Raw genomic sequence first — 12,873 nt, forward strand, 5'->3', positions numbered from 1 at the left:
GAAAAGACTGCCATCTGTTCCCTGGCTGGCCTGAAAAGTAAGTGTGATGAGAGATGTTTGCTGAGGATCAGAGAATAGCTCTCTCCCTCCCTCTAGCCCCTCCTTCCCCTCTTCCCTTTCTCTCTTTCCCTACTCTATTCTCTTCCTTCTCCACTCCCTCCCCGCTTACCTCTTCTCTACCCATCCTCCCCTCTCCCTCTGCCTCCCCTCTTTCTTCTCTCCTTTCTCAAAATCCTTAGCAGTTCTTCCTAATGGCGTTGACATGATTTCTTATTCATAGCTGCCTTTATCTTGCTGAGCCCCAGCATAACTACAGAGTAAATAACACCCCCCACCAGTTTTCCTGAGTCCCACACTCCTGTCACGTCTTTGCTCCTACAGTCCATTTGTCCCGTTTCTATCAGCTTAGAACATGAAACGGTCCCTGGGCAGCCCTGAAAGCCTGTGCTCTCAGATTTCTCCCATCCCACTGCTCAGCCAGACATTTTAATTTCTAATTTTAGTGAGGCCTCAGGACTTCTTTGGGATTTCAAACAGCCCAATCTCTTGAACTCTTTTCCTTGAATGGGAAGAGAATAATGACCCAGTGGTGGTGGAACACAAAGTGTTGAAGGGGTAGAGAAATCTAATGTAAAAACCCCAAACCAGCATCTAGGGAGGGAGGGGAGCATGTGGGTCCCAGGAGGGAAGAGGGATTAGACCTGCCTCCCGGTGACCTCACTCAGGGAGGCAGCCCAATACTCTGCTCTGGATGAGAACTGGGTTCCACTCAGAATGTCCTCCTTTTAGGCAACTTGGGGGATGTCTCTGCTTTTTACCCTGCCAATACTGGTGGAGTCATATTTGGAAACCTACACATCTCTCTCCTGACCCCTGGTACTTTTCCAAGGGTTGTGATTTCTGGGCCAGGGCCTTCCCTCTGTGTGTGTGTGTATGTATGTGAGAGAGAGAGAGAGAGAGAGATATATGAAATCCAAAGTTGTTTTTCATTGAAGGAAAGACACTCCCCTAATCAAATACCATCTATATTTGTTTTTTTTTTTTGCTTACCGTTTTGCTAGAACTTTCTCTTCTCTTTTAATTAGAAACCAAGTGTCCTGAGCCCTGGTTCTACTCTACCAAGAGTATTTCACAGCTTGTTTGCTGGTGTGGAAGAAAGATCCTAAATGGCCATAAACTCATACTCTAAGCAATAAAACAGGGACGTGGTGTAGAGACATGGAGGAGGAAAGGAATAAAATGTAGAAAAAGGAATAGTACTTGCTGCCCATCTGAAAATTAAATGTTGCTTATATTCAAGTGTGTAGTTTGGACAAAAAAAATCAAGGAAAGGAATCTTGAAAGAAAACTTAAAAAGTATTAAGCATCAAAACACATCAAAGATTTAGGGACTAGGATTCTTTGCCACAGATACAGGCAACCTCCCTCCCCAGTTGCACTGTCTTCTCTCTAGCAAATGGTTTGGGAAATAGGTGAGGTTTCAAGACAGCTGTATAGACTCTGCCCATGTTTTTTCAGGACCATTCTATTACTTACCTATTGCTAAATTAAAACACACATACACACCCACAAAACCCCTCCAAATTTAGCAGCTTAAAATCACACACATTTATTTTCTCACAGTTTCTGTGTATCAGGAATTCAGGAAAAGTTTAGATGGTGGTCTTGGCTCATGGATCTCTCATAAAATCGTAGTCAAGAGATCAGCTGGGTTGCATTCATCTGAAGGCTTGGCTGGGGCTGGAAGGTACACTTCCAAGATAGCTCACTCACATGGCTATTGGCAAGAGGTCTCGTTTCCTTGCTGGCTGTTGGCAGGAGAGCTCAGTGCTCACCACATGGGCCTTTTCAAAGGCTGCTGAAGCATTCTCACAACATGGCAGTTGGCTTTCTCCAGAGTGAGAGTTCCAAGAGAGAAGAAGGCAGAAGCTGCAATGTCCTTTATGACTCAGTCTTAGAAATCACACACTGCCACATCTGCCACATTGCATTCATTGGAAACAAGTCACTAAGTCCAACCCACTTTTTTTTTTTTTAATGTTTTATTGTGAGTTAGGTGATAGCTTACATGGGAGAACATTAGCTTTACATTCATCCTATGGTATATTGTTACATTGCCATAGTTACAATCCCCTCCATGCATCATCAACCAAGCAAAGGGTACACCCCACAAGCCTGCCCCCTGGTCTCTGCACACAGCTCCTCTCCCTCTCTGGGTCTAGAGTCCCCAGCCACTCCATCTCTCTACGTCATCATCTCTGCCTCCATATCTGGCATCACTGTTTCTCTGGGTAGGATCCCGCACTCCACTCTTCTCCCTTGATGGTCCTTGGGACCTCCGCTTCCCAACTCACTTTTAAGAAGAGGGGAATTAGACTCCACATTTTGAAGGAAGGTGTGTTAAGGGCATTTGTGGACATTTTTTAATTAGTGCTCTTACTCAAACCCAACCAGAAAGAAAAGGAGGAAGCAATTAGAACCACTGTTGTTGTTGTTAAGCGCCATCGAGTAGGTTCCGTCCCATAGCGACCCTATTAAGGGTTTCCGAGGAGCAGCTGGTGAGATTGAACCGCCAACCTTGCAGTTCAAACAGCTTTGCAGCCTGGCGCATTAACTCACAGTGCCACACCAGGACTCCAATTAGAACCATATCACCTGCTAAAACTCTGCTTCTCTTGGATTCTTCGGATGCTGTGGTCAGCAAACTATATCCTAGTTCCTCACAGGGATCAAACACATGCTTCAAATAATTGGAAATCCAATCAGGGCCCAGAAGTAGTATGGGTGGAACTGATTGGCCAGGCCAAGGTCACATGTCTATCTCGGGACCCCTTGAACCATATAGATTGGGAAATGAGATTTTTTTTATTGAAATGTTGGGGAGTGGCTTTGGGGTAATCTAAAAATCTGACTGTACTACCAATTCTGCTTCACCACCAAGAGGTGACTGTCATATGCAACATGATGAAGGGGAGTACAGTGAAGATAATCAGTGACCATTCCTTCACCTTCAGAGGGATCTTTCCTTCCATCCCAACCTCTACCCAGGGCAATGAAAAGGTACCCCATTTACCCATAGCAAAAACCAGACCCATCAGGTCTTTGTTCTAACCCTGGTGGAAGCTACCTGGTTAGTGCCTTACAAAACTTCACCCTGGTTAAAAGATGATCCAAAAGAAACCCATACCTGGAGCAACTTCAAATCAGAAGACCTTGATTCTAGTCTCAGCATTTTTCCTCTTTCTCTATGGCCAAGACACTTCACTTCATTTCCTTATCTGTGACATGAAGAGACTGAATTAGACCATCTCCACATCCCCATCCCTAATTCTTGAATACCAAGACCTGCCCTAGAACATTAAAGGAAATGGAAGGAAGGAGTCTAGGTGCTGAAATATCTTTGCAAAAAGGTTGGCATTCTCATTGCAGGCTTGGCGGAAGTATGACACAGACAGAAGCGGCTACATCGAAGCAAACGAGCTCAAGGTAGGATGGGCCTCGGGAAGGCTATGGAAGGCATGGAGAAACCTAAAGCCAGAATGGCAGCAGGTTTAAAGAACATGGAGAGGATGAGAAATATGGGTTTGTAGTCTGCTCATGAACTCCCAAGTCAGACTCTGAATTATTGAACTTCAGTGAAATCTGTAGCATGGAGCTAGAGGTCAATGGAGTCCACCCAAACCATACTCTTACACATCATTGCCAGGACAAGCATGCTGTGGCACTTCCAGCTGATTGTAGTTCACCGACCTTCCAGCTTGTACATCTACCCTCAAATTCCTTGGATCGCTTAGTGATCTTCAGACACTGCTTAACACTAACTCTGTGTGCTGGACTTATCAGAAGGCAGAGCTAGTCTCTATCACCTAGCCAGTAGAGTGAAGTTGTACCCAGAGCCACCTCAAGGGCTTCAAGGGTACTCCACAAAGATCGAGGGGTTAGAGAATGATGAGCTACACTGGTGGGGGTGGTCTTGGTTGTTAAGGGCCATCAAGTTGGTTCCAACTCAGACGTCAGGAAATAAGTGAATGAGAAATAAACGAAGGATTCAGGAGCTCTGAAAGAGGCATTTTGTATTCCAGGGATTCCTGTCAGATCTGCTGAAGAAGGCCAACCGACCTTATGATGAACCCAAGCTCCAAGAGTACACCCAGACCATAGTGAGTGGACAGAAGTGACCCTCCTCCCCGTGGGTGCAGGTGACTCATAGTGGCAGCTAGGTGATGGCCCCACACCTGCTCTCCTCTCTCTGAGATCCCCACTGAGCTGACTCCCAGACCAGTGTGAGACTGAGGAGCATCTGTTTCATGACAATCTCTGTAGCTCCAGAAGATGAATGAGACGAGAGTGGGCCTTTGGTGCTAGCCTGCTATGCATCTGCTGCCTCTTGCCCTGTTTTTTCCCTGTGTCATCCCTGGCCTCCAAGCAACTTCAGAGGAGATCATAAGAATTCTCCTGTCCTCCTCCTTCTCCTCTCCAGTAAGAGTGTGGTAGATCAAGACTCCACACACAAGGTCAAAGCAAGTAACACAGACATCTCTTTCTGTCCCCAACAGCTAAGGATGTTTGACTTGAACGGGGATGGCAAATTGGGCCTCTCAGAGATGTCCCGGTAAGCACCTGCCCACACCCCCAGTGTCCCTTTTAACAAGCTCACTGCTATCATCCCTGTACTACTGTCCCCACCTCTGAGATCAATGAGTGGGAAAACAATAGGTCAGATGTTAAAAAAAACAAACTCCAAAGTAAGCCAGATTTGCATTGTGAACTTCAACACCTCAATTTGTCTGTTTCTTCTTTTTTGAACTTTTCACAAATTTCTCATTAAGTGCTCAGAGAGCTTTGTGTAACTACAGAACCTGCCTCTGCGTCCTACCATGTCTGTGCTGCTCTTGCTTGTGTTCTGCCTTCTAATCCCTGCTCTGTCATTTCCTTTCCAGACTCTTGCCCGTTCAGGAAAACTTCCTGCTTAAATTTCAGGTAAAAGACCCACTATGGCTTTCCTCTTCTTCTTCCCTTCCCCTTATCCCACTATGCTTTGCCCTTCCACACACACACCCAAATCCACCATAATCACAAAAATATTCAGTACCTACTTTTCTTTCTTAACATTCTTGGTCATTATAGGGCATGAAGCTGACCTCAGAGGAGTTCAATGCAATCTTCACATTTTATGACAAGGTAAGAGAGAGGACAGTAAAGATTGTCAATGCAGGGACTTTAAGACAGGGTAGCCCCCAGCCACAATGGGTCAAATTCACAGTATGAAGAGACCAGTGGTCAGATGGGCAGCTTGTGTCACATGGTTATTTCCTGTCACTTCCCTGCATGATCTTATGCTATATAAGATGAATGTCACTCATGATCCATGACCACCTGTAAATTCCAAGGTCTTGGTTTCTGAAAAAATAACAGTTGATGGAAGAGGAAGATAGTTATGCTGGGAATCAGGGTATGATTGCATTGTCTAAGGAGAAGGGTGGAGGTGCTCACTCGGTTCTGCTGTCCTGTTGCCAGTCAGAACTTTGCACTAGAGCCAGTTTTTCTAGGAGGCTGGGAATAAGCGGACATCCTTACTCATGCCTCCACCTCTTCCTAACCTTGCCCTACTCGTATGACTCTTATGGGTGTTGTTGTTGTTGTTAAGTACTGTGGAGTCATAGGAGATGGTTTTTCATAACCAAAGGGTTAGGAATGGACTTTAACAGAGGTGATGTGTTATTTGATGCCACACAGTCTTAAAACCTCCTTTGAACATAGTAATGGGAAAGCTGGACATTTAGACTGCCCTGGGATGAGTGAGTGGAATCTAGGAGTAAGGTCAGGGTCAGTGGGTCTGAGTTTCAGAGCTCTGTACTCATGCTCTGTTCCCCCCGCCCCCTCGCACCAGGACGGAAGTGGCTATATTGACGAGAATGAGCTGGATGCCCTGTTGAAGGATCTGTATGAGAAAAACAAGAAGGTGAGCCACTTGGGCTGGGCACTGTCTCCAGGGAAGGTAAGAGATGGAGAGGAATACCCTGAAGCTACAGTTTGGTCTCCTCTCATCAGTGGTGCTGTGGGTTAATGCACTGGACTGTAAAGCCAGTATGAACTGCAAGGTCAGTGGTTCAAACTCACCGGCCACTTCTTGGAAACACTATATAGGGTCGCTATGGGTTGGCATCGACTCAACGGCAGTTAACAACAACCACAATTAGTCAGAGGGGGCACTGTGGCTCTGTAGGATAAGCACTGGACTGCTAACCTCAAAGTCGGTGGTTCAAGCCCACCAGTCACTCCATGGGAGAAAAATGAAGCTGTCTACTCCCATAAAGATTTACAGCCTTGAAAACACTTTACAGGCTCCCTGAGTCAGAACCAACTCAATGAAACTTAACAGCAACAACAGTCAGTCACATGGCAATGGCAGTTTTGACAAGGTGTGTTGCGTGGAAACATAAGCCAAACTGCTGACCAAAAGGGAAGGTACTGGATTAAAAAGAGCATTTCCCATGAGGAAGAAAGGCAGATACTGCACTTCATCACTTTGCCCCTCATGTTGCATCGGACATCCTGGACAGACCCTCGAGTGGCTCATCTTGGTGCACTCTTACGAGGAGGTCAGGGTGGGACTAGAATCGAGACAAGTCTTTGCAGCCAACTTCCTTCACTCCTAGAAAATGTCTCAGCAAAAGGTTTTGTGTGCATTCTTTAATTAGACTATGAAAGCTCTATAATTCCTTGCATTGCCTAATTGCCTTGGATGCCAGGCAAGAGCTAAATTTAATGCTCAAATTCAGAAATAAATTCATTGCAGCCTCTAGGTCTATCTGTCTCCCTTTCCAATGTTTTCTGATCTCTTTATCCTAACTATCATCCTTCATTTATTCTTTTTTTTCTTTGTACCTAAAATTGCATTTTTAAAGAGGCAGAAAATAATTACCAGTAAACAAGTACTTCTGAGGAGAAGGAAGTATTTGCCAGAATGCTTGAACTTGGCAAAAATTTTCCTGACACAAAATTCTAGGAGAAAATCATTTATGCAACCCTGTGCGTCCAAGGAATGTTAGGTAGCATAATGGATGATACTTAACTGCAATTGCATTGTTATTGTGGTGTGCCATCGAGTTGGTTCTGACTCATAGCGACCCTGTATAAGGTTTCTGAGGAGCAACTAATGAGTTTGAAGTTACCCATCAAGTGCTTATCATATAGCGCCACACCAGTGTATTAAAGAGGCATAATTCTTCATATGGTCCTGCCTTCCATCTGAGGCTGATAAACAGTGAAGGCATTACATTTAATCGCTAGAGTGACTGGAAGTTCATGGTCATCCACTAAGTAGGCTCTTGCTTGCTTAACACAAAGGACAACTCACATAACTGCAAAGGTTGACAATGGATGTGGAAATAAAAGTAAAGGCTCAGGTACCGGGATTTGGAAACAATAGCCTCGCTATGGGTGGGAACTGACTCAACGACACTTAACAAGAACAACAAGAAGGAAGGTTAAAGAACACTGTATTAATAAATTGTGTTTACCTGGGAGCCCTTCATCAATTCCGAGCTCCAGATTTGGTACCTGGGAATTGAGAGGCTGAATCAAGAGAGACAGTTTTCAGGTCTATAAATAACAATACCTGTGTTGGGAATGAATGACCATTTATGGTGAACCCTCGTGGCAGACACTCATTCCACTTTGATGGTGTCTACATGTGATAAGGTTTCTGTAGCAGATTAATGTTTGAGGCCCCTGGACGACAAGCTGATGGGATCAAATGTCAGTATTTTTTAGCAGGGCTGCTAACCACAAGTTCAGCAGTTCAAATCTACCAGTCAATCTGTGGGAGAAAGATGAGGTTTTCTGCAGGAGCCTCAGAAACCCTACGCTGGGCCGCTGGGAGTTGGAACCAACTCGGTGGCACACAACCACCACCACCAAGCCAACTGCAACTCACCATAGCCTTCCCCAGCTTCGGGCAACATTTGTAGACATGGAAAGTAAGCAGTCCCCTCTCTCCATGTTGCTAAGCCTTTGCTTCCTGACTGCAACTGTGGGGAGTTTTCACAAGCCAAGGTTGATAGAGGGGGTCCCTTTCTTGACTCCTAATTCCCAGGCCAAAACAAATGTGCCGAGTGGCAGAAAGCTCAGACCCACTCCAGTGTTAAGGATTTCAGAGCTTTAGGGAAGATACTCACCAGATGTTTGCAAAATGCCCTTGGACTGGGTGGTGGCATAAACCAGAAACCAATTACCCACTCCTCACTTATCAATGTGATTAAGTGCCAAAGACTAGGTTGTTACACAAAAAATTGGCAGTAGGCCAAAGTGGAGGATGACATCACATCCCAAAATGGAAGAAGAATATATAATAACAGTTCATTGATAAGGAATAGGTAGTGTAAAGGGACATCTCAAATGGAAAAAAAAAAAAAAAAGATTACCTTTGAGCACAGAAAAAGAGGTGACTGGGTATAGCTAGGCATTTAATTAGCCAGACTTTAGGCTTGGAGAACTAAGGATATTTGTGGATCAGTCCCTCAGAATACCTTTGTCTTTTTACCTTAGTTTTCTCAGCAGAATGGGGATAATGATCCATCAGCCTGAAGGGGAAAGTGGTGTAAAAAATTCTCCTTCAGATTCTGTGTACACAATCTGTCAGTGTTTCCAATACAAAAAAAAAAAAGGAGCAAGAGGGAAGAAGAAAGAAGGGAAGGAGGAAGGAAAGAGGGTGGGAGGGAGAGGGAACAAGGAAGGATGGAAAGAGAAAAAGATAGCTGTTAAGATGATTTCCCGATGCTAATGATTATTTTGCTGTACATCTCAGACTTATTGGCTATTTGCATCCAAAGCAATTATTGTACCGCATATGAGTGTAACAGAAGGCATATCAGGTGTTGGTTTTCTGTTTTTAACACTGGCGTTCATTTTCAATTGAGACATGAGCATATTATTCATGGGTCACCTATCTTAGTGCACCCACCCACCCTCTGAAGGCCCCAGGAAGCCAGTGAGCAAGTAGTAGACTGGAGAACTATGCTGCCAGAGGAGACAGGATTTAGAATTCCTTGTTTAAATAGATGAGGCTAAGGGAAGTATGAGCCAGGGGACCTGGACACAAGACCAGCATTCCCATCACCTGCAGAGATCCAAGTGGGCATTCAGTAACTGGAGACCAAATAAGGTAAAGGAACTTACCCATTATGCACAGATATTAAGTATCATCACAGTAGCTACCATTCCATTTTTGAAGTGCTTGCTATGTGTTAGACATAGTGTTAAATCTTGTTTCATGCATTCCCACATCTACTCCTCATAACACCCCAGGCAGGTACTATTAGTGTACCCATTTTACAGGTGAGGCAGCTGAATCTCAGAAAGGTTGACTATTTTACTGGCAATGCGGCCAGTAAGTGACAGAGTTTAACTTCCAAGGTCCATGTCTTGAATCATTCTAAACTTTGTATACTGGGGTTGGAGGGGAAAGGAAAGTGGTTTAGGCAGGTGCCTAACTGCACTGCTGGGGCCATCCACTGAGCCTGCTCTTACCTCTCCTTTTATCTCCTAGGAAATGAACATCCAGCAGCTCACTAACTACAGGAAGAGTGTCATGTCCTTGGCTGAGGCAGGAAAGCTCTACCGCAAGGACCTGGAGATCGTGCTCTGCAGTGAGCCCCCTGTGTAAAGAGGGGACAGGGGCTGCTTCTCCACCTCCCCAGGTCCTTCCCTTGCTGTTCTGACACTGTACCCGCACCCAGAGACCCTGAGCACCCCCACCCCTTGCAACCCACACACACCAGCCAGCAGAGCCAGAGAGGAGACATGGAGAATGGGCCACAGATGGGCCTCCTTTAAGCACCTCTAGCCCAGTCTTGATCACACATTCTGCTCAGCCTGCAGCCTGGGCCACCAACTGCATGGGAGGTGGGTGGGACACAGGTGGAGGTTCCCTAACCTTCTTTACTGTGATGCATGAGCTCGTTTGTTCGTTGTTATGATTTAGGCTTCTATGTCCAACAGACTGGACTCTTCCCTCTCATCCTTTCCCCAGACTTCCCTGTTCCATCCACCACCTTGCTAATGGTGTAGCTTTATTCTCAGAGTTCCTGTTTGTGGAGGGCACCGGCCCTTTCCATTATTCGGTGTGTTCCTCTTCTCTTTTTGGTTTCTTGTCTTCTTGTTTACCAAGAGAGTTTACAGACAATAAAATGAACACGTTCTGCTGTGGAAGCTCACCCAGTGCTAGTCACGTGGTCAACTTTTCTCTTCAACAGTTAACAGTTCTTCTTGACAAAAAGAGAGAGCCTGTTCTCATGTGAGTGAGGTGGGCCAGGACCACCCAATTGGCATCCAATCACACTAGAAGCAGAGACAGAAACCCCAGGGCTCTATGACTTTCACTCCCCACTCACTGTTTATCAACACGAGTCCCTTCTTACTCCATGCTTGTTTCTACATACATCTCCCAGTCTACAGCCAACAGTTGTCAGTTCACTGAAAGTTGATAAAGTTTTAGGTATTGTGGTGAACCAATTTACACAAGGTATTTCTGTTACTCCTTTGAGAAAGGTGCTGTTAATTGCCTCCACTATATAGATGAGGAAAATGAACATTAAAGAGGCTGAGTATGAGCTCTGGGGTTCCTGGGTGGTACAGTTACTGATTCCCACTTGGATGCTAACCACAAGGTTGGAGGGCCAAGTCCTCAGAAGGAAAGACCTGGCAATGTACTTCCAAACACCTCTGTGATTGAAAGCCCTATGTAGTAGAGTTCTATTCTGACACACATGGGGTCCCCATTAGTCAGGGGCCACTCAATGGCAGCTGCAAGGAGCAGCAGGTTCCATGACAAGTTGGTGGAAGAGCCAAGACTTGCTGTTGGATATCCAGGAAACCATCTTGAGCAGTAGACCACCAAGGGTGCTGGCCACTTGAATTAGTTATAGCCCCCTCATCTCTGTCATGACCCTGATCATAGCCTGGACCATGCAGCCCAACCAGACAACAGACCCCTGACATAGATGAGTGGGTCAAGAGTAGACAATAAGATTCTCCTGGAATTTGGGATTAAAAAACTGGGACTAAAAGGGTGGGCCACTGAAATTGGGTATTAACATGGCTTTGTGGGCTAAGATGCTGCCATGGCAACCCAAAGCCAGGCCCAAACTGATGCTGGGAGGAGCAGAAACTCAGAAACTATTCAGATAATAATGGAGAAGGTATGCAGAGAAAACACAGAGGGAAAACCTAAAGCTTGAGAGGGAGAGAGGCAGAGAAAGAGAATGTGAGAGACAAGAAATGAGTGAGAAAGAGAGAGAATGAGTAACAGAGACCAACTGAATGTGGGTGAGAGGGAAATCATCTGAGAGTATGCAGGGCCCCATGCTTACTTCTGACACCAGTTTCCCTGCAATTCCTGTGTTGTTATTGTTGTTGTAAAGTGCCGTCGAGTAGATTACAACCCATAGTGACCCTGTATAGGGTTTCCAAGGAGCAGCTGGTGAGCTTGAACTGCCGACCTGCCGACCTTGCAGTTCAAACAGCTTTGCGGTCTGGTGCATTAATCCACCAACAAATTCCTGTGTATATAAGCTAGTTTGAGAGTGTGTCTCTTCTCCACTAAGTACAGTCCCCACAGGTTAGGAAACCAGAAGGTCACTTCCCTGGTCTTTAACCAGTGTCCACCCCTTAGTTTGTCTGTGTGTTTCACCCATGCCCTTCTAAGCCCCACACTGCTCTATCTATGCTTCAGGACAAAGGGTCTTGAGGTGAGATGGGTAGATGGGTGAGAAGTTGCCATGGTTTGGGATTTGTGCTGCACAGAGCTGGGTTCTTCTCTACTGAGTACAGCTTCTTAGACTGGAGTGCTTTCTCCCAGACATGATTTCCTGTCAGAGGAGCAAGGAGACTCCTGCCTCCAAGACGACTCCATCCTTTCTAATGAGTACAGGTAGCGGTGCTTTGTTCATTAGAACAAAGGGAGAGAGAGAAGCAATCCCATAGACAATCACAATGCCATCATTAGTGACTCCTTCAGACTCACCATGACAATGAATAGGAAGGAGAGTAACCAGGACCATAGAGTGGCATTTGTGATTACTTTAAATACTTCTTTCTCTCCCAGACTTTGTTGCTGCCTAGTTTGCAGGTTCGGAGCCTGTGAACAGACTTATTTGTTTATGGAACTCTAAACACAAGCCTTAGAGAAAAACAATCCTACCTGGCCTCATTCCCTTCAGTGGCCAGTATCTTCCATTCCAAACAAAAGCCTGGGAACCTGAGAGGCAATTAAAGAAGCACCACATTCAAAGACATGGATTTCAACCCTAAAGGCAATTATCTCTAGGGCACATTCAGTACTTAGCTGATTCTCTTTTGAAAGCCAGGCGCAAATCCATACAGCTCTCTATTTTCACGGGGAGCACAGAGTATTCTGTCCAAAATTCTCAGGAATGGCCCAGGCCCTGTGGCCACAAGGTCATTTCAAGAGCATTACCCTTCTGTCATCAAACCAATCAAGTGCCTCAGCTTCGAACATAAAAGTCACCAGAAACACTTTACTGAGAGAAAGAAAAAGTACCAAGTGCATCAACTCTGCTTCCTAAGTTCTGATAAGGCAGGCAGTGCTCAGAACTTTACCAACCTGGAGCTAGTTGGCATCTTCTAGAACCCAAAGCCAAGATGACAATGTCCCTAGAGTAAGATGGCCAAGTCCACAAGATACCAGTGCTCTCAGAAGAACTTTGAAAAATTTAAACCACTGCAAGTCTTTTTCCTCAGAAAACTACCAATAATAAAGATGTTTCCTGACAATCTACTTTCTACCTTACATTGAATGGGAAGACAGTGAGAAGACAAAGACATGGGGGATAGGTCTAGTGGCCTAGGCAT

At 45.3% G+C, this 12,873-nt stretch overlaps 1 protein-coding gene across 1 annotated transcript in view; it reads left to right on the forward strand.

Moving 5' to 3' along the window:
* CALB2 (calbindin 2) overlaps positions 1–9,667 on the forward strand; it is a 31,874-nt gene extending 22,207 nt beyond the window's left edge. The window contains exons 5-11 of the mRNA XM_006860184.1: positions 3,430–3,486; positions 4,083–4,160; positions 4,557–4,612; positions 4,941–4,980; positions 5,128–5,181; positions 5,891–5,962; positions 9,551–9,667. Of these exons, the coding sequence (XP_006860246.1) occupies positions 3,430–3,486; positions 4,083–4,160; positions 4,557–4,612; positions 4,941–4,980; positions 5,128–5,181; positions 5,891–5,962; positions 9,551–9,667 (474 nt within the window). The remainder of the gene's footprint in view (positions 1–3,429; positions 3,487–4,082; positions 4,161–4,556; positions 4,613–4,940; positions 4,981–5,127; positions 5,182–5,890; positions 5,963–9,550) is intronic.
* Positions 9,668–12,873: the final 3,206 nt, after the last annotated feature.

Source organism: Chrysochloris asiatica, unplaced genomic scaffold, assembly GCF_000296735.1.
Source record: "Chrysochloris asiatica unplaced genomic scaffold, ChrAsi1.0 scaffold00037, whole genome shotgun sequence".
In the NCBI taxonomy this organism is placed as follows: domain Eukaryota; kingdom Metazoa; phylum Chordata; class Mammalia; order Afrosoricida; family Chrysochloridae; genus Chrysochloris; species Chrysochloris asiatica.